The sequence below is a fragment of the Macaca fascicularis genome, chromosome X (genome assembly GCF_037993035.2).
Source record: "Macaca fascicularis isolate 582-1 chromosome X, T2T-MFA8v1.1".
NCBI lineage: Eukaryota > Metazoa > Chordata > Mammalia > Primates > Cercopithecidae > Macaca > Macaca fascicularis.
The window spans coordinates 50,069,745-50,096,140 of NC_088395.1; the positions used below are offsets into that span (position 1 = coordinate 50,069,745).

At 41.6% G+C, this 26,396-nt stretch overlaps 1 protein-coding gene across 8 annotated transcripts in view; it reads left to right on the forward strand.

Moving 5' to 3' along the window:
* CLCN5 (chloride voltage-gated channel 5) overlaps positions 1-12,386 on the forward strand; it is a 160,631-nt gene extending 148,245 nt beyond the window's left edge. For 7 of the 8 annotated variants that reach the window (XM_015443504.3, XM_074029481.1, XM_045384157.2 and 4 more), the window contains 4 exons: positions 1,514-1,700; positions 3,294-3,692; positions 3,848-4,064; positions 5,292-12,386. In XM_015443504.3, coding sequence (XP_015298990.1) covers positions 1,514-1,700; positions 3,294-3,692; positions 3,848-4,064; positions 5,292-5,382 — 894 coding nt within the window. In that variant the 3' untranslated portion in view covers positions 5,383-12,386. The remainder of the gene's footprint in view (positions 1-1,513; positions 1,701-3,293; positions 3,693-3,847; positions 4,065-5,291) is intronic. The other variant, XM_045384159.3, reaches the window with a different exon arrangement.
* Positions 12,387-26,396: the final 14,010 nt, after the last annotated feature.

Sequence of the window (26,396 nt, forward strand, 5' to 3'; positions counted from 1 at the left end):
TTGCCACTCAAAAACGATGGTGAGGTATTTATTCCAGTACGTTTTATATTAAAATGATATCTGGCCAGCACAGTGTTACTCCTTATAGGGTGGCTTGAAGCAGAGAAGTTGCTGGGATTCGACCATTTTGACTGCTAAAATGGCAATTTCCTGTGGTTCAACCCAATATATAGCTAAATATAGTTTTTACAGTTGGTATCAATGTTTAATTGTCAAGAAGTGGGATCCACTTCACAAGTTATCCTTAGTTAATATTTAAGCTATCAAAAGTGGACATCAGGCTGGCATGTTTTACTTTCAGTACCTGTTACTATTTCCATGTTTCAGAAGAAGCCAGAAAAGAAAATTTGTTGAAGTATTTTCCTCCTCCTTTCTAGGTTTTTGTTTGTTTGTTTCTTTTCTTTAGCACCCTAACTACCAAGTTACTTTCCTCTATTCTCTAGAGAAATGGAGATTCAAGCCAGAAGAGATAGCAACTCAGTTTAGGCATTACTGTAATCTCTAAGATGACGCCATCCATCCCCTCAATACGGGGAAGGGATGGAGACCCTGGGAAGTTTTGCAGTGCTTCTTCAGTTAATTTTCACCTCATGCCTGCATTCTTTCACTTAAAGGGAATTTGTAAGCCATCAGAACACCAGATTCAAATGCATTCAAAAATCAAACACAGGCTGTTTAAAAAGAATCTGCTGTTTTGGTTGTCCTTATCATCATTTCCCTCTCTCAGTACAGAATATTAAGAATTTACTATAGTATCCTAGGAGTCAAGAAAAACAGTAGGGAGATAGATGAGCTTTCCTTTTTTGGTTAATCATGTAGCCATAGTCATGATCTCATTAAAACTTTTTGATTGTTTAATCTTTCTTGATATTGTTACAAAATAGACTGAAACTTCATGTGCTATATCCTTTTTGTGTGAGCAATGGGCTAAGATTCAATATATGAGCATGGTTATGAGCATTCCATTTAAATCCCAGCACCAGTCTTCACTAAATCTTGACCTTGGGTGGGCTACTTAACCTCTCTGAACCTTAGATTCTTTGGCATTTGGGAATAATAATACCTGCCTCCTGGGGTTATAAAGAACCCATGAATCTTGCATGTAGAGCATCCAGCATAGAACATGGTAGGTACTCAATAAACGGTAGTCATTGTTGATAAGAATTCAAATTGGTGGAAATGTCTGCATATATGAGAAACTCCATCTATTTTCCTTTTTCTTTGGGAAAGGCCTAATTTCTGCCTCCAGTTCTGTGTTGGTCTGGAGACTTCAGGCTCTTGCCTGATGGACCCCGAATCAGGGTAAGCTTCTTTGCAGTCGTCCTTGCCTGCACGTCCCAGAGAACCTCTAGTCCCTGTAGTGTTACACAAATCTTTACAGCCACTTGCTAGCATAGTGCATAGTTAAATTGTCAATGGCCTGTTTGCTTTGCAGAGGGTCAGTCCTCCAGCCCTTGCCATGTGCCAAGCAATCATCATTTCTCACTAACCATCTATTGCTTTCTCTTCGCAGATCCCTTCTGGCCTCTTTATCCCTAGCATGGCTGTTGGTGCTATAGCAGGTCGACTTCTAGGAGTAGGAATGGAACAACTGGCCTATTACCACCAGGAATGGACCATCTTCAATAGCTGGTGTAGTCAGGGAGCTGATTGCATCACCCCCGGCCTTTATGCAATGGTTGGGGCTGCAGCCTGCTTAGGTGAGTAGTGTTTGCATTAATTTCAAAGAAGTTGCTACCCAGGTGACATACAACAGAAGAGTTTATTAAACACAATTGACTGTAGGAAAATTTAAATGCCCATCACTTTCCAGTTAAGTTTGCCATTTTCCAAGCACATTAAGAAAGCATCTTGCCGGGCGCGGTGGCTCAAGCCTGTAATCCCAGCACTTTGGGAGGCCGAGATGGGCGGATCACGAGGTCAGGAGATCGAGACCATCCTGGCTAACACGGTGAAACCCCGTCTCTACTAAAAAATACAAAAAAAACTAGCTGGGTGTGGTGGCGGGCGCCTGTAGTCCCAGCTACACGGGAGGCTGAGGCAGGAGAATGGCGTGAACCCGGGAGGCGGAGCTTGCAGTGAGCTGAGATCTGGCCACTGCACTCCAGCCCGGGCGACAGAGTAAGACTCCGTCTCAAAAAAAAAAAAAAAAAAAAAAAAAAAAAAGAAAGCATCTGATATACAGATGAGGAAACTAAAAAAAATAAAAAATAAAAATCATAATCATAATAAAAAAAAGGGAATTCTACTCTCTCATACTGGGGAAATAATCAGAAATTTGGACAAAGATATCTGCACAAGAATATGTATCATAGTATAAGAGCAAAAAATTACAATCAACCTAAATTTGCACATGAAGGACTGGTTAAATGAATTATGGTACATCCATATGATGTTATACAATGCAGCCTTTAAATATGATGTTAATATGTTTAACATCTTAAAATATAATGTAAATATGTTTAACATCTTAAAATATGATATATAAATTTGTAATAATATGCAAAATGTTCCCAACATAAAGTAGAGGGGGAAACATGGCAGAAAATTAAACATATAATGTGAGCTCACTTATTTAAAAACGTATGTTTTTTGCATAGAAAAAAACGTGAAAAAGTCATTCAAAATTTTTACTCTGCTTATTTATCAGCAGTGAGCTAATAAGATAGTGACTTTCTTTTATATTTTCTGGATTTTCCACAGTGGGCATGTATTTTCTAATTAGGGAAAAGAAGCAACAGAAAAATGAAAGAACAAAGAAACAAGAAGGCATCTTGGACTGGACATAGTAGCTCACACATGTAATCCTAGCTACTTAGGAAGCAGAGGTGGGAGGATCGCTTGAGGTTAGGAGATTGAGACCAGCCTGGGCAACATAGTGAAACCCCAACTCTACAAAAAATAAAAAGTTAATTAGGTGTGGTGGCATGTGCCTGTAGTCTCAGCTACTCAGGAGGTTGAGGTGGGAGGATCACTTAAGCCTGGGAGATGGAGGTTGCAATTAATAGTGATAACGCCGGTGCACTCTAGCCTGGGTGACAGAGCACAAAACCTGTCTCGAAAAAAGAAAGAGGAAAAAAGAAAAAGGAAAAACAGAAGGCTTCTTGTAGATGTTATTTTGAGAACTCTCAATCGTGTCCATTGTAACCTTGCTTTCTTGCGATCTCTGGAGTCTGCACAGTTGTAGGTGAGACCTCATTGTTTCTGGTAGGTCAGCTTTTCCTGGAAAGGCCCATAATTGTAAGAATCCTGTATTTTGCCTGCCTGAGTAGACTGTGTCTATTTCTTTGCAGGTGGGGTGACTCGAATGACTGTGTCTCTTGTTGTCATAATGTTTGAACTGACTGGTGGCTTAGAATACATCGTGCCTCTGATGGCTGCAGCCATGACAAGCAAGTGGGTGGCAGATGCTCTTGGGCGGGAGGGCATCTATGATGCCCACATCCGTCTCAATGGATACCCCTTTCTTGAAGCCAAAGAAGAGTTTGCTCATAAGACCCTGGCAATGGATGTGATGAAACCCCGGAGAAATGATCCTTTGTTGACTGTCCTTACTCAGGACAGTATGACTGTGGAGGATGTAGAGACCATAATCAGTGAAACCACTTACAGTGGCTTCCCAGTGGTGGTATCCCGGGAGTCCCAAAGACTTGTGGGCTTTGTCCTCCGAAGAGATCTCATTATTTCAATTGGTAAGGATTTCAGAAAGGGGATAGTGGAATCCACTGTGGAACTCAATAAGTATGCATGAAATGGGGGAAGACAGGGAAGAGGGGACTGGTTAGGAGCCAGAAGGATAGAACTAGCACGTCCATCTTCAATTTACTTTTTCTTTCTGTTTGAATAGAAAATGCTCGAAAGAAACAGGACGGGGTTGTTAGCACTTCCATCATTTATTTTACGGAGCATTCTCCTCCATTGCCACCATACACTCCACCCACTCTAAAGCTTCGGAACATCCTGGATCTCAGCCCCTTCACTGTGACTGATCTTACACCCATGGAGATCGTAGTGGATATTTTCCGAAAGCTGGGACTGCGGCAGTGCCTGGTTACACACAACGGGTAAGAAGTCTTGAGTGAAGGCAAATTGGATTGTGGGAGAAAAGAGAATGCAGAGAGAGAAAGAAGTAGAATCCAGTTTAAATGAACATTAGTAGCACTTTTAGGACTTTTTGAAGCTCTGAGATGAAAGTGGGTAGGTTTTCAAAATCATAATTAGTGTAAAAGGAGTCTGGGAAAGAACATGTGTTTGAGAGATATGAACTGCTGGTTGCATCTTATAAATAACTCAGTTCCTCCCTGACAAAGGAAACAGCTGTGTTTTGTGCATAGGCAGCACTAAAATTACAATAGCATCAGGTAGTAGTATATTTGCTGGGTGTTTGTTCCCTGCAATCTCCTTGTTATTATTACGTGAGGATGAGAAAACCAAGTTTCAGTGAGGTGAGATTTATACAAGGTTCCCTAGCTAACAAATAGTAGAAAAAGGCTTTAAACACAAGTCTCTGACTGCCAAACCCAAGGCTCTTTCCTTCCTGGGACAGTTCTTATCCAGTAAAGGGAACCCTTCTATTTTTATTGGAAAAGAAGGGAGGTTGAGGAGAGGGGTGGATTTTTTTCCCAAACATGTTATGTTAATCCAGCAATTATATAAGAATTTCACCTCTGAAATTTCTAAATGATGTGACAGATGCCTTGCAGGATTTAAATCAATAAGGGGACTTCCCTAACTGGTTCATTTAACATCTACTGAATCCCTGCTCCATGTAAGAAGGTATTCCACTAGATTCCAGGGAGACACAAAAATGAATAAGACTCTTCTGTGCCCTCAAGGAGCATGCAGTGTTTTAGGGAAGGCAAGAACCTAGCAGTGGTTATAGTACAATAGCAAAGAAGACAAGTGCCACTGAGGAGGCCTGCAAAGAATGTGTATGCTGTTGCTGTGAGGAGGGCAGAGTTCCTGCTGGCTCATAGAATCAGGGAAGGTGCTCTGGAATAGGGGCGTTTGAATTGGGCTGCAGTAGATAAGATTCAGATATGTAGTGAAGAGTATTTAAACCAGAGGAAATCACAGGGTCTGAGACCTAGAGGTAGAAACACTTGCATACGTTGAGGAACCCACACATCATCCTATTTGCCTGGAGCACATGTCCTACTCCTGTGATCCCATACTGGAAGGGCAGCTAGTGATCAAAGACAAAGTTGAAAAGGAGGACAAGTATCACCTTTGGGAATGCTATTTTAAGTACAGATTTATTTTTGTTTTGTTGTGTTGTGTTTGTCTTTTAGGCGATTGCTTGGAATCATTACCAAAAAGGATGTGTTAAAGCATATAGCACAGATGGCGAACCAAGATCCTGATTCCATTCTCTTCAACTAGAATCATAGAGTTCTGGATATAAAGCAGGAAGGACATTACAGACCATGGATATGTTTTATTAACTGGGTACCCAAAACATATTTTCCATATTTGGATGGTGAAGTCACATTAGTGTCTTGTCTCTTTCCTACAAGTTAACCAGTTGCACTACATAATCTCTGGAAATTAATTTTCTCTTTAGGAGAAATTACAGTTAGGCTTCCGTGATGTTACATTAGGAAGATCTCATGAAAGAATAAATAAGATTGCTGTGGTTTAATTATATTTGGTTTTTTTAAAGAATTTTTTAACTTAAAAAGTAGTTAGCCAATATGCAATCACTGAAAACTATGCAAGAAAAATTCCAGCCGTCCTGACCTATAACCTGTAGGAAACCGATGAAAACGTCACTCTTGGGATCTAACTGTTGTTACTGGAAGACAAAGTGTAAACTAAGGGGCTTTGCTTTTTCAAACCAGAGAAAGGAAAGCCAGAAGGAAAAGAGTAATGGTATTTTCTAGACTGTGAAGATTCAGTTCAAATGTTATCCTTGTTCCTGTTACAATATTTAGCATTATCAGTTTGTTATGTATGTATGTTCATGTTAATTTTAATTTTGATTATAAGACAATGCTGCTTTGGTTAATCTCTTCTAAATGAATTTAGAGAGATTGACTTTTATAGCTTGCTTGTTCCTGGTACTCTTTTGAAGTGCACAAAGATAAGTTATAGAGCTTTCTCCTTGTCTGCAAAAAGGGTAATTTTCCAGGTGGCATTTGTTAGCTGGTACACAAGGACTTTGCCATGAATTTGTTAGTAGCAAGGAATTATTTCTTCCAGCTTCCTTGAAATGAATAATTAGTAAACTTCTAAGCAAAGTCAATGAGTAGGAGTTTCACATTTTTGTGAGGTCCTAACTAATTCTCTTACCCAGATGCCACCTCCATGAATGATGGTGCTTTAGGCTTCTGGAATATGTAAGAACAGCAAAGGGAACCAAGTCTAGACTGCATACTGGTAAACCAGGGAAGATTCAGAACTGCATCTGCATCCTCATGCATTCCTTTGTAAAGACCACCAGTACTAAAATAACTGGACACCTCATTGCACCTCCCAGCGATAAGTACGTGTAGCAGGCCAGTGTATTGTCCCCATGAGCATGAATTAGGCTTGGGATACTTCCAAATATATTCAAGGTGTTGGAACAGGATAGGCAGCTGTGACTCCTTCAAGAGTCCTTAGAATTCTAAATAAAATGCAGAGCCATCCTAAGACCCAGGAGTATGGACAAGGCCTGGTGACACCAAAGGTGCTTGTATCCAATTGAAAAGGTGCCTGTCTCAATTTCATACCACCTTTATTGCAGTTTAAAAAAAAAAAATCACACTCTGGGGACACTTGGTGGAATTACAGAGCCACCATCATCATTCTAACCACTATTTCATTTTCTGTAATTTTACCTATGTGCAATTACTCCCCCTCCATTCTGTTCCACTTCTTATCCTAGTACCAAATCCTCTGTTTGGGGCTGAGCACTGCTCCTGGTTAATCATTCCTACTACAAAAAAATAACTCCCAGGCCTAGTTAAATTGTAAACCAAGGCTCAGCAGTCTCCCAACACGTGGACCAGAGGTGACACACAGCCATTTTCTTTGCCATGTGGCCCCGTTGCTGCTGCCATGCCTCCATTTCCACACTGGATGCCTACGGCAGTGAGATTTCACTGCCGGGGTAAGAGTTCAGCCTGGATCATTTTATAGCTCTGTTCCGAGCACTTCCCACCATCCTTCCAGCCCAGAATCGGTGGTCATTCTGCATATTCCCACCAACCCTCTACCCCCAAACACTTCAGTGTACCTCATTTTAAGAGTTACTGATCCCTGATTCTAGGACATTTTTACCCCTAGTTCTTATCTTTCCAAAATCTGAAATTCCTTTCTTGGCTCAGAACTGGGTAGCCAAGGGTTATTTTATTTTTATCTTTAAAATAATCAAGGCGGTCGCTAGAGTTTCTCCTTGTGAATAGATCACTCTAGCACTTTAATGAAAAAGAAAAAATCTCTCTGGGATATGTTATATCATAGTCATGGCTCAGTAACTATGTATTTTGTCCTTTCCATGCCACTGATTCCTTCATATGAGACTATTTGACTGACTACCCTGTATATTGTGTAGAAATCAAAGTCCTTATCTGTACCTTTCTGGTCCAATACCTGTCTTATTAGTTGTCCTTCCCCACTAAAGTTTGCAAAACAGAAAATGTTACTATGTCTGGTATTTAATGACAATGAAAGGTTTGGTCATATTTCATAGTGCAGTAGCGATAAGGAGGGTGTCTTAAGTTTGCCTTTGTGTTTCTTCTGGGCTTTGTTCTTGATTTTAGACAGATGAGCCAGTGTTAAGGTGCTACTTCAGAAAATACATTCGAGAAATCAGATAACACTGTGCCAAGGTATACTTTGTAGATGCTAAGCACTGATTGGCCCTCCAGAGAATGACAATATCCCTTTGATACCTCACTCCTGATCAATCTCATTCATTAACTTCAGCTTCTCAGGAATCCTTGTAGCTTATATGCTAGAAGTAGCTATAGTATATGGTATCCACTATACATCCAATCCTATGGTTTGGCTCAAAGTTTGGCTAATTGCGGCTAGAGCTCTCAACTGCTAGCTCAGCACCTTGACACTCTGTTTCTTGTCTTGTGGAAAAGGAAAATGTTCTTTCTGCCATTGCCACTTTAACAGTTGGACATGCTTAAGCAACAAATACAGCCAGTACGGAGAGGACTGTCAGTAGCATCAAATGGCCACATACCTCAATGGCAGAAGACTAGATGGTTTGTGATTTAAAAATTAATGAGTCGAGATGAGACTATTTTGGTATTAAATGAGAAAATTGCCTGACACAAGGGAAGGGTTTACAAAAGAATGCCAATTAGTGTTTCAACGGAGTTAGGATTTTCCAAGGAAGAGTAGCTGGTAGCCATCCAGGGATAAAATGAATGAGAGTCTATAGATTTGTAAAAGTGAAACTACTATATTTTGTATCTTCAAATCTTCAATTTAAAGAATTTAAAGAACCTGAAACAGTTAATGCGTGATTCGTTATATTGAAGGGAAAAAACAGGGGACTGATAATACAAAATAATGGCAACTTTAAAGATCATTTCTACTTGGATGTTTGGTTAGAAACATATTCCAATGCTCTCCTCTTTCTCTGGCCACAGCATCCTGGCTCAGCCCAGCTGTGGAGTAGAGGTGGTAAGATCCACAGAACAGATATCCTCTGGTAGATAAGCTGACATTGATGATACTTTGAATTTGCCAGCTGGTGAAGCAAACGATTAATTTGTGATTGAACTGAAAAGCAGTTGAATTGTTTTGGCACCAAAGGCTGAATCTAAACCCTTTACAGGAAGAGCAGAGCATAGTATACATTTCTTAGCAAATCTTCAATTCTGTTTGAACATGATGAAGTAACCAGGGCTTAGTGAGATCTAAGGCCATGAAGTAATTCACAACCAAGATCTTATGAATGCATTAAGGTGTGAGGGGGCAAATATGTTTTCAAAAACTTCGTGTGCAATAGAGTCCATTATAGAAATTAACCACTGCTGTATGTTTTAAGTAGTTCAATCACCTGTTGTGGTTTGGTCTTGATTTTTGTTTATTTTGCTAAGTGATGAGTAGGAAGATGTACTTGTTATCCCACACTATCTCTTGTTTTGTTTTGTTTTGTTTTTTTAAAATAATGAACAGTGCAATCTTTGAAGTTGAGTTTTTAATAATGATAGCGAAGACAATGGTGAGAACTTGAAACAGCTAGCATATTTTATATTGCCAAAGTACTTACTGATGACTGACCACACTGTTTTGTGAGGAATTGGGTCCCCTACACTGGATCAGAGCCAAATGCAAGCCACCCATCAGTTCAGAGGAAGCAGGAGAACATCTTTTGGGTGGTTCATAGAACGTTGAGCTCTTAAAAACCCTGAGAAAAATTAGGAATTTAGAAAGTAAGTGGGAGGTAGAATATTGAGTCCTTTTTAAAAAAAAAAAATAGATGTCTAAATATGTGGTCTGAACTTAAGTGTCCTAAAACTTTGATTTTTTTTTTTTTTTTTTTTTTTTTTTTTAGAAGGAGTCTTGCTCTGTTGCCAGGCTAGAGTGCAGTGGTGCAATCTCAGCTCTCTGCAATCTCTGCCTCCCGGGTCCAAGCAATTCCCCTGCCTCAGCCTCCCAAGGAGGTGGGACTACAGGTGCATACCACCATGCCCGGCTAATTTTTGTATTTTTAGTAGAGACGGGGTTTCACCATGTTGGCCAGGATGTTCTCGATCTCTTGACCTCGTGATCTGCCCATCTTGGCCTTTCAAAGTGCTGAGATTACAGGCGTGAGCCGCTGCACCCAGCCAAACCTTGATTTTTTTAGCCACCTCTGGGATTGCCTGGGTTCCCTTTGGAGAAGAAACTAAGAGTTATGGCCATGGAGAAAGCCCTGGTAAGAAAATGTTTGAATGGTGTAAGATGGTGGAAGGAAAGCCATCCCACACCCCTATAACATGTTCTGGCATTTATAAACTGCTTGATCGTGTGCCCCAAGGGGAAAAAAAGTCAAGTAATCCTCCAAAGGCCAGGCTTTCTACGAAAATGAGTGGTTCAAAGCAGTGTTTGGCTCAAGGGCAGTCTAGTTTTATGGATAGGGCCGACCTAAGACATCTGCTCATGAAGAAATGTGGTATCTGTTGCCATTTCCTTAACTATAAGGTTTAGATAGACTGTCTTGAATTTTGATAGCAATTTTTAAAAAATATATATTTTTGCCTCCTCGTATGTCCTTATTATATATAGAAAAAAAAAGTGAGAGTTCCTCAGATCAGAGCTCAGGAGCTGTGTCAATTTGAAGTTCAATCGGTGTAGTTGTTCTGAGGTGATCGCTGACTCTGCTCTGTTTCATATTTCAGTTGCTTGCTCCAAGGAGAGAAGTTCTGAGAACAGTGGCTGTTAGCAACTTTAAGTTACTCCCCAAACGTTTGCTGGCCATATTCTCATTTCTAAACATCTGGATCTGGGTAAAGGTTTGAATAGATGTAGGGAACAAAATTGGTTTTTCCATGGTGTAGTCTAATTTTGCCAAATCACCCAAGAAAGAAAGTATATGACGTGTGGAGTTTGCATTTCTTGGATGGGACCTATGAGATCAGCCAGCCCAGTCTTGCAGTCATAAATTCCTACCTCTTAGTTCCTGCCAAAGGGCCTTCAGCCTCTGTGTGCACACTCATTGAATGAATGCTTTGCCTAAAATTTGGCCTTTTGAAGAAAAACAGTATGTAATAATATAAAAATATGAGAGTTAAAAAAGATCTCTGCCTCTCCTCTCTGCCTCATCCACCTTGCCATTTGTCTTGTTCTCTTTCTCTCCCCACACCATGCCCTGAATTCAAATTTCTCTTTGTTTTATTACAGGCATGTTGTTTTGAATGTGGACTTTGTGGGAGGGAGATGATTGTTCTGAGAACAGAAACTGGAAGATACTTCTGAGTTGATGGGACCAACAGGGCTTTGCTCCTCTGTGAGGGCCAAAGCCATTGATACTTGTCGGGGGTGATGAGGGCTTTAGCATCTCAAGGCAGACATATGAAGTATTTACTGCTAAATTGTATTACCTACTAGTTCAAATCTGTTGGAATTCAGGGGCAGTCTAAGATTTGGTGAGTGAAATGCCATCTGGCAAAATTGAGAAGAGGGTGTGGCCTGAGAGGGGAATGTTCAGCCTCAGTATCACATTAAGGGTACCTCAAAATACATGGTCCTTCCAGCTTGTTCCTTTTCCTCCCTCCATTTCACTTTGTCCCCTCTTCTTCCTTTCTCTCCCATTGTCCTGCCTTTTTAGCACTCAGCTTTTTATATAAGTATGTATTTACTTTTTATTATGTATTTGGTCCTTTAGGACTATGTGATGATTAAGAATTTATTCCATTCAAGCTTTTAAAATGATGTGTTTAATATTTTGTTCTCTTAAACTGTCTTTTGAAGCTATGCTGCTAACCAGGTATAGGCCAGAAAGGAGGTGGCCCTGTCAGTACCTTGGTCACATCAGCTAAGGGGGACAGTGATGTCATGTGGGTGACTCTTCCTCATTTGACCAAGGCCAGCCTCCTGCTCTTACCTCTGCCCATTCATTTCTGGCTATGGGAAAACTACCACCTGTTGGGTGAGCCAATGAGGCCAGGAAGATCAGAGGGGCTGGGTTACAGCCCATGGGCCACTATTTGAATTTCTCTGTAGTAAGCGCTTTGTAGGGCTGGCTCCAACTGCAGTAGCCAAAGAAAACCTGTCTGACTCGACATTTTAATGCCTGAGAGTTGGTGAAAGTTCAGCTGAAGCTAATGTCTAGACATCAGCAGTAAGTAGGCATCCAGAAAGTAGCTTCAACCAAAGCTAATAGAGCCCAAGTTTCTGCAGGAGGTTTGGTGCTGAGCTGTCCTAGAGCAGTTGTTTATCTGAGTGTTGCTATCCCTTAGCCATGCTTTCTTGGCTTTGTTCTCGCCTGTTCTTAGGCATAGCCTGAACCAGAGCTATGGCTCACTGCTCGCTTTAGTCTACTCCCTAGTCATGTGGAACAACATAGTCTAAAAAGGAAGATGTGGACTGGGGAGTTAGGAGACCTGATTTCTATTCCCTATGCTTCTACTAACTAGCCTCGAGATCTTAACCGCTCTGTGCCTCAGTGTTCCCATCTGCAAAATGGGGATAGTGTTAATTGCCCTACCTACCTCACAGGGTTGTTGTGAGGATAAACTGAGACAATGAATTCAAAGTACGTTGACAAGTAAGTGCTATGCAAATTGTAAGAAATGGAAACAATCATGTTAAAGGCAATGGAATGGACATTGGCAGAAGGGTTAATGGATTGTCCAGCCCTTTCTCTGTGTGGCTTAAACCCAGGTCGCCATTGCTTTATACATTTCCACTTAGCACAGATTTGTAATTATGCATGTAATAAAGCACAGCCTTATCCACCCTGGTGTCTGGTGTGTTTTTAAAGACCCTAAACTTGGTAGCTATTGATTTCTGATCAGAAAACCACAGGGGCAAAGTGGAAGGCTCAGGGGAGGGTAGCATAAAACACAACTGCAAACCCCTACTGGCAGGCCCACTGCTTAAAAAGATTTATTAAATACTTATTTTCACATTTACAGACTCATTAATACTCTTTACCGTCAGGAGGCAAATGAGAGGCAGCTTGCGTTTTTGGAGATGTTCCAGATACCCAGATACCTCATTCATTATGGCTACTTAAATGTTCCTGTCTCATACATTGGTGATACTTTCCTGATGATGTGAGAATTGACTGGGAGTTGTATTTTTCTCTCTCTTTGAGCTCTTAATGATGTAAGGTCGCGGGCTTTGACAGGCCTCTTGCCTACAGCTTCTTTGTACAAGGCAGAGGATGGGTGACCAAAACGGTCCTCCCATGAGTACTAGGATTCTTAGTACCCTCTTTATGGTATATTGGGATTAAAATGTCTTCTGTGTGAAATCCTCTGAAGTTACCCTGTAGATTAAAGTGGGGTGAGCTATGGGGAGGTTGTTGTATCTGCAGACATTTTCATGCCTTGCTGGAACACGGAAAGCTACACTTTGAAGTACAGCTTTCCTACTTTCTCACTCTATTTTTCCTGTGTCTGACTCCCCCACTCCCTCCTGCTCTTTGTTAGCCAGACAGTACTAGGAAGACAGTGTACCATGTATCCAAGTTTTACTTTAAGAATTTCCCTAGTTGACATTTGATCACACTTGCACTGGTGTTGACTTGATTTCTTGTTGCTACTGAGAACTTTAATGACTTTGGCCTAGTTGGTATCATTTCAGGAAGGACACCTCTATGTGAAAATGACTCCCTCGTAGGGACATGGATGCAGCTGGAAACCATCATTCTTAGCAAACTATCACAAGAACAGAAAACCAAACACCGCATGTTCTCACTCATAGGTGGGAACTGAACAATGAGATCACTTGGACTCAGGAAGGGGAACATCACACACCGGGGCCTATCATGGGGAGGGGGGAGGGGGGAGGGATTGCATTGGGAGTTATACCTGATGTAAATGATGAGTTGACGGGTGCAGCACACCAACATGGCACAAGTATACATATGTAACAAACCTGCACGTTATGCACATGTACCCTACAACTTAAAGTATAATAATAATAAATAAATAAATAAAAGAAAATGACTCCCTCATAAGCCTAAAATCCCATGAAATTTCAGTTATTGATGTTATTTATCATTTTACTGTACCCCTTCCACACTACCGTCATTCCTGCCTCTAATCTCTATACCTTTTAAGAAATAGCAATACATCTGTTACCAGCTATCAACAACTTGCTATGAATCGGAGTGTCATGTCTAGTCACTATAGAGCTCAGATAAAAGTTGCTTTGATGAAATGTGAGGTACAGACCTATCCGTCATCTCTTACAGGCGCAGCCCAGAGAAAAAGCTGGAAATAGCCACCAGGTGTCAGTGCAATCATTAAAATACTGATGTGGCTGAGGTCCGGCCGGAGGGGAACTGTGTCTGAGGGGTAGGCAGGGCAGAAAGCGTTAGTTCATACATGTAGCTAGGTGCTGGGAATGCAAAATTCAATCACATGAGTATTTCTTCCTTTATCAGACGTTCTCTTCATGTACATAATACACTTTATGCTTTTCTTATTGTTTTTAAAGAAATCAATCACAAGGCAGTCCCTGCCTGTGAGGAGCTTACTGTCCTGGTATCTGAAAGTTGTATTTTCTTTTTCAAAGCAATGTTCCAGGTGAAAACAATGAGGAAAGAAGGGCTCTAATTCCTCCCTCAGTAGGGGTGGCCATATAATTTGCTTTATGACTGGGGCACTTTTGATAGTGGGAGGGACCACAGGCATAAACTAGGACTCTCCCAGGGCAACCAAGAAGTACAGTGGTTCTGTTCCTCAGGGATCTTCAGCTCCTGTCCTTTGGACTCTAACTCCAGGCCTTCCAAGCTCCTTTCCTAGCATCTCAGACTCTGCCCTCCCCTTGAGCTCCCAAGGCCCCTCCCCTGGACTCTCTTTCCTCCCTCATAATAAGCACTCTCAACTGCTACTGGGATCTGGGATAAGAGAAATGCTCAAATAACCTCAAGTAAAAAATTCATATCTCAAAAACAAAAATAGAGCTCTGAGCAGAGAGTAACATTCAGGGTAAGAGGTTCACTGGGGCCTCCTCAAGCTGCCAGGTTGAGGATTTTCCATACCTATATGTTGCCCACTGCTAGTGTCTCTAAATCGACCATTTGAGCATCTTCACCCCAGAGGTTGCAGGTGGAAGAGAAGGTAGAGAAGATGGAAAAAGCATAGGATTTGATACCAGAGGACCTGGACTCAAGGTTTACTACCTTGAGGAATTGGCTACCTTTCTTTCTTTTTTTTTTTTTTTTTTTTTTTATTATACTTAAGTTCTAGGGTACATGTATACAACGTGCAGGTTTGTTACATATGTATACATGTGCCATGTTGGTGTGCTGAGACAGAGTCTCACTATGTTGCCCAGGTTGGTCTACAAAGTCCTGGGCTCAAGCGATCCTCCCGTCTTAGCCTCCCAAAGTGCTGGGATTACAGGCATGAACCACTGACCAGCTACCCTCCTTGATGAAACAAAACTCAGGATCTCTACGTTTGGCCTTGGATAAGTAGTCTCCTCTTGAAAAGGGGCTTCTGCATCTCACAGTATGGCTTTGTGTTCCACAAGATTCTCCTTGCCTTGGAGGCAGTTTTCCTAGTTACCTCATTGGCCTAGGGGTGTGGTGGAGATCACCCCCTTTTTAATATTCTGGCTCAAGTGTGCTTCCAGAGCCCAGCTGAACTGAAAGTAGAACTTTTCATCTAAAAGTCTGGGAAAAATGAGACAGAGCCATCGTGATGTGCCGTGAAATCAGCCCAGCTCACCCATATTGGTGGCTCCCAAACCTAGCTGTGCATCAGAATCATCTGGGTATTAAAAATGAGATTCCTGGACAGTTTGGCTTCAGACCTTGACCTAGTATTTGGAAAACCCTGGAAGAGCATTCCAGGCTTCATCTCACCCTAAAGTCTTATCAGCCTCCTGTGTATGGGCACCATCTTAACACCTGCCACCACCTGAGAGAACTCATTGTCCTACTTGTTCACTATTGTATCCCAAGCATCAAGTGTAGTGCCTAGCACAGAGCAGGACCTCAGAGAATACGGTGCTTGCTGAACGCTGGCTGGCGGTGCAAAACAGGACTGCTTAGTTCCTGTTTCCTGCCTGGAGATATGTCTCTTACCTGGTCATATACCACCTTCTGGGTACACCACACTTACCCAGCCACAGGGGATTCTGATTCTTATATTACAAGTCACGACCTGATCATCACCACTGAAGTACAACCCTGTGTGGGTGTTGGAGGGCATCTCTCTCCCACCAAAACGTTTCCCGACTATTTTTCCCTCTGAGACTCTGAACATGTCTCTAAATCAGGGCATGCCAGGTACACTCAAACCAGTCTTGTCATTTATGGTTTTCAAGAGGGACACACTCACTTTATTCCCCCCTGCTCCAACTCCCATTTGGCCACATCTGAGCCTGCAAAGACAGAAAACCCTTGCCCCAGAGATCACCCAGCCTGACAAAGTCACTTGCACCCCATCTGCCCTCACCTTGTCCTCAAGCATGATGCCTCTTGCTAGTTCTAGTTACAAAATAAAAACTCCCTTGTCTATAAGTGGTAAACAAATATGGCTGTGTGTATGTAGAAATGAGGGTTGTCTTCATTAGCAAGAATATACCGGAAGTGCTTTATTACACATCCTTGAACTTTACTACAATCCTGCAATATAGGCAAAATATGAAGAAACCAAGACTTGGTTGTGATTTGCTCAGTAACTCAGAGGCAGGAAGTGATGTAACAGAAACTGGAACTCGATGTCTTTGACCCCAAGCCCAATTATCTACTACTAATTTTGTGGCTCAGTGCTTCTGTTCATCCTGAACATTTTCAGGCCAATTTATGGGAAGAAGGTAACAGAAGCTTGCCTGGTGAAGTTGGGCAGTTGGCCTAGTGTTAGAAATTTGCTGTGGGTAAGAATCTGCATAGAGACATATAGATGATTAGAAACAATTCTAGGAAGGGGATCTCCAAAGAGATTTCTTTTAAAATGTGAATGTGAAGAAATTGAGAAGCAGGAATGGGTAGGGGATGAGGAGCAGTGTCTGGAGTCCTGTATTAATTTGTCTCCCTTAGTATTACTTGGAGTTTTACCAAGAGCTTGTATTACTTTTCTTATTTTTTAGAAGTAAAGATGCAGGAAAGAAAATAATATTTTTGTATGTGATTGTAAGGATGTGTTCATCTCATCAATTGGAAGCTAAATTTGTTTTTCCTATGAACTAATGATGAACAATGAAAACTAAAGCCTCAGGTCCAGTAAGTGGATGTTATGACGAGAATTTCCATCCCTAGCAGGGGGGCCATATGACTCATGCAGGCATCAGGGGCTGTTTTCTCTCATAATCTAACACAGCAGCCAGAATTATCCTTTTAAAACATTAATCAGATCATGTCACTTGCCGGATTTGAAACCTCTTGGTGACTTCCCATTATATCCAAGGCAAATCCAACCCCTTCCCCTGCTCTCTGAGGTTTTCCATGTCCTTCATGTGGTATGGCTTGCTAACCTGATGTGTTGAAGTGTGTCCTCCAAAAATTCATGTTGAAGTCCTCATTATCTCAAAATGTGACCTTATTTGGCAACAGTGTTGTTGCAGATGTAATTAAGTTAGAATGAGGTCATACTGACGTAGGGTGGGCCCCTAATTCAATATGACTGTTGTCCTGATAAGAAGGGGAAATTTGGATGCATGGAGAACGTCATGTGAAGATGAAGGCACAGATGGGGTGATGCTTCTACAAGCCAAAGAACTGCAGAGATCACCAAAAATCCACCAGATGCTGGGGGAGAGGCGTGAGACAGATTCTCCCTCCTAGCCCCCAGAAGGAACCGACTCTGCTGACACCTTGATCTTGGACTCGTAGCCTCCAGAACTGTGAGACAGTACATTTCTCTTGTTGAAGCCCCCAGTTTATGGTACTTTGTTATAGCAGCCCCAGCAAACTAACGTGCCTCCTCTTACCACTTACCCTCTTCTCTCACTTGCCCTCAGCGCAGTATCTTTTTTTTTTTTTCCAGTTACACACACACACCAAGTTTATTCCACCCCAGGATCTTTGCACTGTATGTTTTAGTTTTCTTAAATGTACTTCCCCCAGACCTTCACATGACTGGCTCCTTCTTGTCAATCAATTTAAATGTCTTTTCTTACAGAGGGCTTCCCTGACCGCCCCCCCACCCCCAGCCATTTTTAATTGCATCATGCTCATGTTTTTCTTTGGAGAAGTCATCATTATCTGGTATTTTCTTGTTTGTTTATAGTATATCTTCCCCAATTACCATGTAAGTTCCATAGGCTTTTTGTTTGTTTGTTTCAGAAATGGGGTCTTACTCTGTCACCAAGCTGGAGTGCAGTGGAGTCATAGCTCACTGCAGCCTCCAACTCCTGGGCTCAAGCAATCCTCCCACCTCAACTTCCAAGTAGCTGGGACTGGACTGTGGGAGTGAGCCACCACACCCTGCTAGTTCCATAGGTTTTTTTTCACCCTTGTATCCCCAGATTCTACTTAGACTTACCAGACACACTATAAACATTATAAATATGTATTGAGTGAATGGGAAGAATTCTTCACTGACAGGCTCATTCATTAAACATTTATTGAGTCTCTGCTATTTGACAGCTACTATGATAGAAATTGACATACAAAGTCTAATAAGATAGGGCTCCTGCCCTTTGACTTCCTAAAAGGCTGTGGCTCCTGCCAGGTTCCAATACTGGTGTAGTAGAAAGAGCATGGGCTTTGGAGTCTGACAGGCCTAAGTTCATATCCTAGTTCTGCCACTTACTAGCTGTGTGGTCTGGGCAAGGCACCTAACCTCTCTGTCTCTCAATTATCTCTTCTGCCAAATGGAGATACTAATACTTAACCCAGAGAACTGTGGTAAGAAATAACTGAGATATGTAATGTGTGTGAAAAGCTTAGCAGTGCCTGGTTGATACCCAGTAGGTTCTCAAAAAAGGGAATTTCCCTTTCTACTTCCCTCTAGTGAGATAACCAAAGCTCCTCTTCTCACAGCTGTCTGCCTCTGTGGAGGAAATTAGCAGTTCTCCAGGACAGCAGTAGAAATAATTTGGCCTGAGGGGAGCCCCCGGCTTACTCCAGTGCTCTTATCAGGGATCCCTGAGGAGCCATTCAGGTGGAGGTGCCCCATGTTGGAAATAAACACCCAGCGTATTTCTCTTCATGCTCCATATATGAGGTAGCCATTCATTCATTCATTTGTTCATTCATTTATTCAGCAGCTATTTATTGAATGTATATTCTGTTCTAGGCACGGTGCTGAGTGCTAGGAATATAGCAGCAAATAACAACACAGACACGGGCCTCGTCTTCACAGTACTTGCAGTCTAGTGAAGTTTTTGTTGATTTGTTTTCCCTGTATGCCTCCAGTAAATATTTATTGGGCCTGGCAGTTCTAGGCTTTCTCTGGCTTGAGAAAATGGTGACTATGGCAACAAGACTTTTATCATACCACTACCAGCCATTGCCCCAGATGACCAAGTGGCCCTGGATCTGGCGCAGGCGGAGAGAAAATGTTTGTCCTTGGAGTTTTACAGGCTTAGGAACTCTCTGCAATTTATTCTTAAAAGTTCTACATATTGAGCGCTCTGTTTCAAGCACTAGACTTCTTGCTTCACATCCATGGTTTTGCTTAATCCCCCACAACAACCTTGAGAAGTAGATACTGTTATTAAACCCGTTTATGTCAGATAAAGGAAGGGTATGCCAGTGGGTAGGTGAAGTGACTTGCTCTGGGTCACACAGATAGTAAGTGGTGAGATGACATTCAAGTCCAGAGCTGTATGACTCCTGAGTCGTTTTCTACAATACCACAATGTTTCAGATATTTCCACAGGATATTTCTGCAAAGGAAGCATTACACAGGGCTGCCTTGCTGGAACCTAGGAGAGCCCTTGAAAGAAAAAGTAAAGGCCAATCACACTCAGTTTATAGATGGGAATCCTCAAGTTTCCATATCTTCTTGTATTAGTTATCTGTTACTGTGTAACATTCTTACCACAAACTTAGCAGCTTTAAACAACACACAATTATTACTTCACAGTTTCTGTGGGTCAGGAGTCTTGGCATGGCTTAGCTGGGTCCTCCATAAGGCTGCAGTCAAGGTGTTGGTCAGGCTGGTCTCTCATCTGAGGCTCAACTGGGTAAGAATCCACTTCTAAGCTCATATGATTATTGGTAGCACTAAATTCCTTGTGGGCTACCAGACCAAAGGCCTCAGTTCCTAGCTTGCTGTTGACCAGTTGCCACTCTCAGTTTCTTGCTGTATTAGTCAGGGTTTTCCAGAGAAAAAGAACCCCTAGGATGTGTGTGTGTGTGTGTGTGTGTGTGTGTGTGTGTGTGCGTGTGCATATGCATGTGTATATCGAGAGATTTAAGGAATTGACTCATGTGATTATGGAAGTTGGCAAGTTCAAAATCTTCATGGTGGTCTGGCAGGCTGAAGACCCAGGGAAGAGCTGGTGTTGCAGTTCAAGTTCAAAGGCCATGCGCTGGCAGAATTCATTCTTGCTCTGGGGAGGTCAGGATTTTGCTGTATTCAGGCTTTCAACTGATTGGATGAGGCCCACCCTCATTAAGAAATCTGCTTTACTCAAAGCACATTGATTTAAATGTTAGTCTCATCTAAAACCACCCTCACAGAAACATCCAGAATAAACTTTGATCAAATATCTGGATACCATAACATAGCCAAATTGACACATAAAATTAACCATCATTACATTAGTGTAATGTGGAAAACTAAAAAAAAAAAAAAAAAAAAATTAACCATCATACTTGTCACAGTGGACCTCCCCAACATGACCACTTGCTTCATCAAAGTCAGCAAGGAAGTGAGTCTCCTAACAAGAGACACCTTGCAAGATTATGGAACATAATCACAGAAGTGACATCTTGCCCACACTCAAGGGGAGGAGGATTACACAAGAGCATGAATTCCAGGAAGCAGAGATCACACAGGCCATGTTAGAGTCCTTCTGTCACAGTCTACTCCTTGACTTCCAATGATTCATGTCTCTCCCACACACAAAATACATTTATGTCTTTCTCAATATTCCTCAAAATCTCATCCCATTGTAGCATCTGCTTAAAGTCTAGGATCTCATGATCTAAATCAGTTCCAGCTATAGATGCAGTCTTTTAGGCAAAATTCTTCTCAATTTGTTGATCTGTAAAATGAAAGAGACATGTAATCTACCTCCCATAAAACCAACATAAAATGATGGGAAGGCTTAAGATAACTGCTATAGACATTTCCATTTGAAAAGGAGGGGGAAAATGGAAGGCATGCAAGAGTCACTTGTCCATGACAATTCTGAAATCCAGCTGGGCAAATGTTGGGTGTTCCTTCGTTAGTTCTTAAGTCCTGTTTGGTCTCTTAGTTCTGCCTTCTGAATTGTCCTTCCTTTTCCATGAAATGTAGCCCATGTTTGCAGCTAAGTAGTTTATCAGACTGCTCCCTGCCAGTAGAATTTTGGGGGTCCAGCAGCTAGCTTTAATTTTGTATGCTGTCTCCATCCAAGCTAACAGTGTTTCTGCTTAAATAACTTCCTCTAAAACTTTGAATCTTCAGTGGATTTAACTGCAGTTTGCTCCCTTAGAAAAAGACATACCGACAGATCTGTTCGAGATAGGCCCTTCTTTACTTTGGACTCCTTCTGCATGGCTTAGGTACACAATTCTTATGCATCCTGAGAGGCCTTATTGTTTGAGAGGTTCTTGGAGTCACACCTTTAAACTCTCGAAAGGGCCCTTTGTGTGACTGAATACTACTCTGATCCTTTGATCTTTCTGAGATTTTAACAGAAGCTTGTCCAGTTGCTGTTGGCTTTTTTCTCTATGCCATGCTTTCTTAACAGTGCTTGGAAGCCATTTCTTAATTTTAGCATATTTTGCCATCTGGAGAGGCTGAGAATCAAGTACTGATTTCTTTTTGGTTTAAAAGTGCTTCCCTCAATTTATGTCTCTCCTCTCACATTTGACTATAAGCATCAAGAAAAAACCAGCCCACAGCTTCAACACTTCGCTTGGAAATCTTGTTAACTAAATAACCACATTCATCACCTACACTCTACTTTCCACATAATCGCAGGCAACAGTTTCAGTAAGCGTTTTTCCACTACTTAACAAGGAGCCCCCATAGCCCTGTGCCTGCCACATGGTACATGCTTAATAAATTTTACTATTGCTATTACAACATACACAATGGGAAACAGTAACACCTATCTTATGAAATGGTTGTGAGAATTTCATGAGATTATGTGTGAAGCTGCCTGACATATAGTAGGTACTGTAAACCAAAAATAAAATTCTAAGCCCCCCAACCGTTTGAATGGACCCCTCCTCTCAGCCAAAGGCATTCCAAAATTAACCTGAAAAACTAGTTCAGGCCATGATGGGAAGGGGAATTTGGATATACCTTATTATTCCTTCCTTCCTTTGGAATTCAGGCACAGCTGACCAGCACTAACATCAACACAGAGACCTTAAGTCTGATAGAACAGACTCTTTAAGTCTGATAGAAACATTTACAATCTATTCTCTCGGAAGCCTGCTACCTGGAAGTTTCATCTGCAAGACAAAACCTTGATCTCTTCAACCCCCTGTCATAACCTAGACATTCCTTTCTATTGATTCCAGGTCTTTAGATAATAATCAATTGCCAATCAGAAAATCTTTGAATTCACCTGTGACCTGGAAGCCCCTGCTTCCAGTTGTCCTACCTTTCTGGACTGAACCAATGTACATCTTACATGTATTGATGGATGTCTTATGTCTCCATAAATATATAGAACCAAGTTGTAGCCCTACCACCTTGAGCACATGTTGTCAGGATCTCCTGAGGGTGTGTCACGGATATGTCCTTAACCTTGGCAAAACAAACTTCTAAGTTGATTGAGACTTGTCTCAGGTGTAAACTTTTTGGTTTACAGTCTGCATATCCCTTCCCTTTCCTTCTGTCGTGAGCTGAATGTTTGTGCCTCACCAAAATTTATATGGCAAAGCCCTAACCTCCATTGTGGCTGTATTTGGAACAAAGAAGGAATTAAGGTTAAGTGGGATCATAGGATGGGGCCCTTGATATAATAGGATTAGTGTTCCTATAGGAAGAGACATCAGAGTATATGCTTACTCCTCACTCTTATGTTCTCTCTCTCTCCCCCTCACCCCCAGGGAGGCACTGAGAAAGGCCACATGAGGACGTAGTGCAACTGCCCAGTAGGTTCTTCTTCCCTGCTACTCAGATAGAGTCAATTTATCAAGACGGGGGAATTACAATAGAGAAAGCATTTAATACAAGTAGAGCCAGCTAAATGGAAGACCAGAGTTTTATTATTACTCAAATACGCCTCCTCAAAATTTGGAGGCTAGGGTTTTTCAAAGACAGTTTGGAGGGCAGGGGTGTGAAAAATGGTCCTTGTGTGCAGAGTCTGCTTCTGGGTGAGGGCCACAGGACTGGCTGAGGGTCAGTGTGGGGCCATCCAGTTATCAGAAAAGCAAAAGCCTGAAGGGACATTTTAAAAAGCCAATTTTAGGTTCTACAATAGTAATGTTAGTTACAGGAGTAATTGAGGAAGTTGCAAATCTTGTGACCACCAGAAATCTGGTTGCCTTTCATTTGTTTTACAAAAGTGGTTCAGTTTTTGGGAAGGGCTGTTGTCATTTAAACTATAAATTTCTCCCAAAGTTAGATTGGCCCATGCCTAGGAATAACCGAGGGCAGTTTGGAGGTTAGAGGCCAGATGGAGTTGGTTAGATCGAATCTCTTTCACTGTCATAGTTTTCTTACTGTTATAATTTTTGCAAAGGCGGTTTCTGTAGTGAGAAGATAGCCATCTGTAAGCCAAGGAGAGAGCCCTCATCAGAAATAAACTTTGCTAGCACCTTGGTCTCAGACTTCAAGCCTCCAGGACTCTAAGAAAATAAATTCCAGTTATTTAGGTCACCTAGCCTGTGATATTTGGTTTTGGCAGCATGAACAGACTAAGACACCTTCGTTGGGTGAAGCCATTATAATCTACAGATCAAAACCCACTCTTCTCAGTTTGCAGCTGCTCAACAGATGGCATCGGGACACCTGGAAACAACCTGCATTTAAAAACAATTGTGGTCATTTTTCTCTGATTATAAAATAAACATATTGGGCCAGGCATGGTGGCTCATGCCTGTAATCCCAGCACTTTTGTTACAGGTGGAGGGTGTCCATGTTCTTGGCGTCTTGAACAAAGAATTGGAAAAAATGCACAAACAAAGCAAGGAAAGAATGAAGCAATAAAAGCAGACATTTATTGAAAATGAAAGTACATTCCATAGGGTGGGAGCGGGTCTGAGCATAGAGGTACAGAATTTTCTGGGGTTTAGATACCCTTTAGAGGTTTCCATTGGTGACTTGGTGTATGCCCTGTGTAAATGAACAGGATATTTCCTGTCATAGGTAAAGTGTTTCCATTTGATTTAGTTCTAGGAAGTCCATAGGTTCCTTGCCTCCAGGCCCTGTTCTCCTGCCTCTCTTTGGGAGACCAAGGTGGAAGGACTTCTTGAGTTCAGGAGTTTGAGACCAGCCTGGGTAACACAGTGAGACCTTGTTTCTACTAAAAATAAAAAAATTAGCCGGGTGTGGTGGCGCACAGTGGTAGTCCCAGCTACTCAGGAGGCTGAGGCAGGAGGATCACTTGAGCCTGAGAGGTCAAAGCTGCAGGGAGCCATAATCATGCCACAGCACTCCAGCCTGGGCAACAAAGTGAGACCCCCATCTCAAAAAAAAAAATAAAGAGGAAAAGTAGGTTCATTGTAAGAAAAAATTTGAAATTTTTGAAGAAAAGTTCTAAAAGGTTTCAAAATCATAATGAAGAAAGTAAAATTACCTGCAGTTCCTTCACTCAGAGATACCATGGTTAATATTTGGGTAAATTTATTTTTATTATTTTTCTATATATGACAGTGTATACACACACACAAATAGAATTGGAATAATGCTGAACCATAGTGCCTTATATTCTTTTTTCCTCTCATTTAACATTTCTTGGAGCGAATTGCTTTCCACAGATGTCTTTTCCTTCAGAATGATTTCTCCCCTGGGCTTTTGACTTCCTCATCTCTAGCCTATTTTGAGTCAGCTCCAGCCTGTTTCAGGGCCTGGCTCTAAGCCCAAAGGAGCTTTGCCCTTGTAGACTTTCCCCAGGCCATGTGACTTTCTCAGCAACTCTGTTTTCACCTGCAAACTCCCTCAGGGGGGTGAGAGGAAATGATGGCTGTCGGGAGCAGGTAGAAGAAGTGAACTAGAACCTGTGACGCCCACAAATCACAGAGTCAAGTTCTCCTTTACTAAAGCACAGCAGTAGAACCCAAACCATAGGCTGTATGATTTGCGTGGAGGGAGAAAGGGAATGCAAATCGACGCTGGGATGATGACAAAAGTCTGAGATTAATAATGATCCAATGAGAAAGGCCAAAAGTGAGGCACCAAATAACACCCTAGCTGTGATTTCAACTTCAGCAAACATATGCATGGGTTACACAAAAGTGGGACTGTAGTGCTCTGAACTTCTTGAGGAATGGTTGCATTAACATTCCATTGTGTTTTCCATCTCATTAAATAGTCTTTGAAAGAATGACTTTTTAAAAAACAGAATAACTTTTAAAAAGGCAGCCTGCTTTTCACATTAAGAATGACAGAAAATAAATAATACAGAACATCTCAAAGAAATAATGCAATTGGAGCTTCAAGTGGTGGAGGGTGTATCTTAAGCCTGAGCTACAGGAAGGGACTTGAGGGTGAGGGCACTTTAAAACACCAACGGCAGGGGAGTGGGGCAGGAATTGTAAGGGCATGTAAAGAGGGTGTTTGATCTGATTTTACCAAACTCTCTGAAGATCAGTGAGATCTCAGCTGGCAATACAGTATAGCGATTATAACCTGTGGCCTCTGAAGTCAGATATACTGCATTGAAAACATGACTCCAATACTTAATAGCTTTGTGAACTTGGGCTAGTCAATTAAGCATCCATGCCTCATTTTCCTCATCTATTAAATGGGGATGATAATAGTACCTGCTTTATAGGCTTGTTGTGAGGCTATAGATATTTCTGAAGGTTGCATGAAATAATATCTGGAAAACAATTAGTATAGTACCTGAGACAATGTTAAGTGCTCAATCAATGTTAATGTTAACTATCATCATCATCACTACCCGTGTTACAAAAGTAATAGTTTTTTTTTTTTTTTTTTTTGAGACAGGGTGTCGTGTCACCCAGGCTGGAGTGCGGTAGTGTGATCATGGCTCGCGGCGGCCTCGACCGCCCAGGCTCAAGTGATCCTCCCATCACAGCCTCCCAAGTAGCTGGGACCACGGGCATGTACCACCACACCTGGCTAATTATTTTATTTTTTGTAGAGACAGGGTGGTCTCAAACTTATGGACACAAGTGATCCTCCTGCCATGGCCTCCCAAAGTGCTGTGATTACACGTGTGAGCCACCATGCCCAGCCTAAAAGTAATACATTTATTGAATTGATTTATTGAATATATAACTACCAGGTTTCCTCAATTCTATGATTTACTATTTTGCTAATTTCTGAAACTGGGATTCATCATACCGTCATTTTACATTTACATTTTAAGTTGTTTTTCTTCTTCACTAAAAAAAAAAAAAAAAAAAAAATTTAAAAACTAATTCAAAACCATGCTCTAGGTTGGTATTTCTAGACTTTAATGTGGGGATTTGTTAAAATGCAGATTCTGATTCAGTGGGTCTAGGGTGGAGCCTAAGATTCTGCGGGTTCTAATGAGCTCTC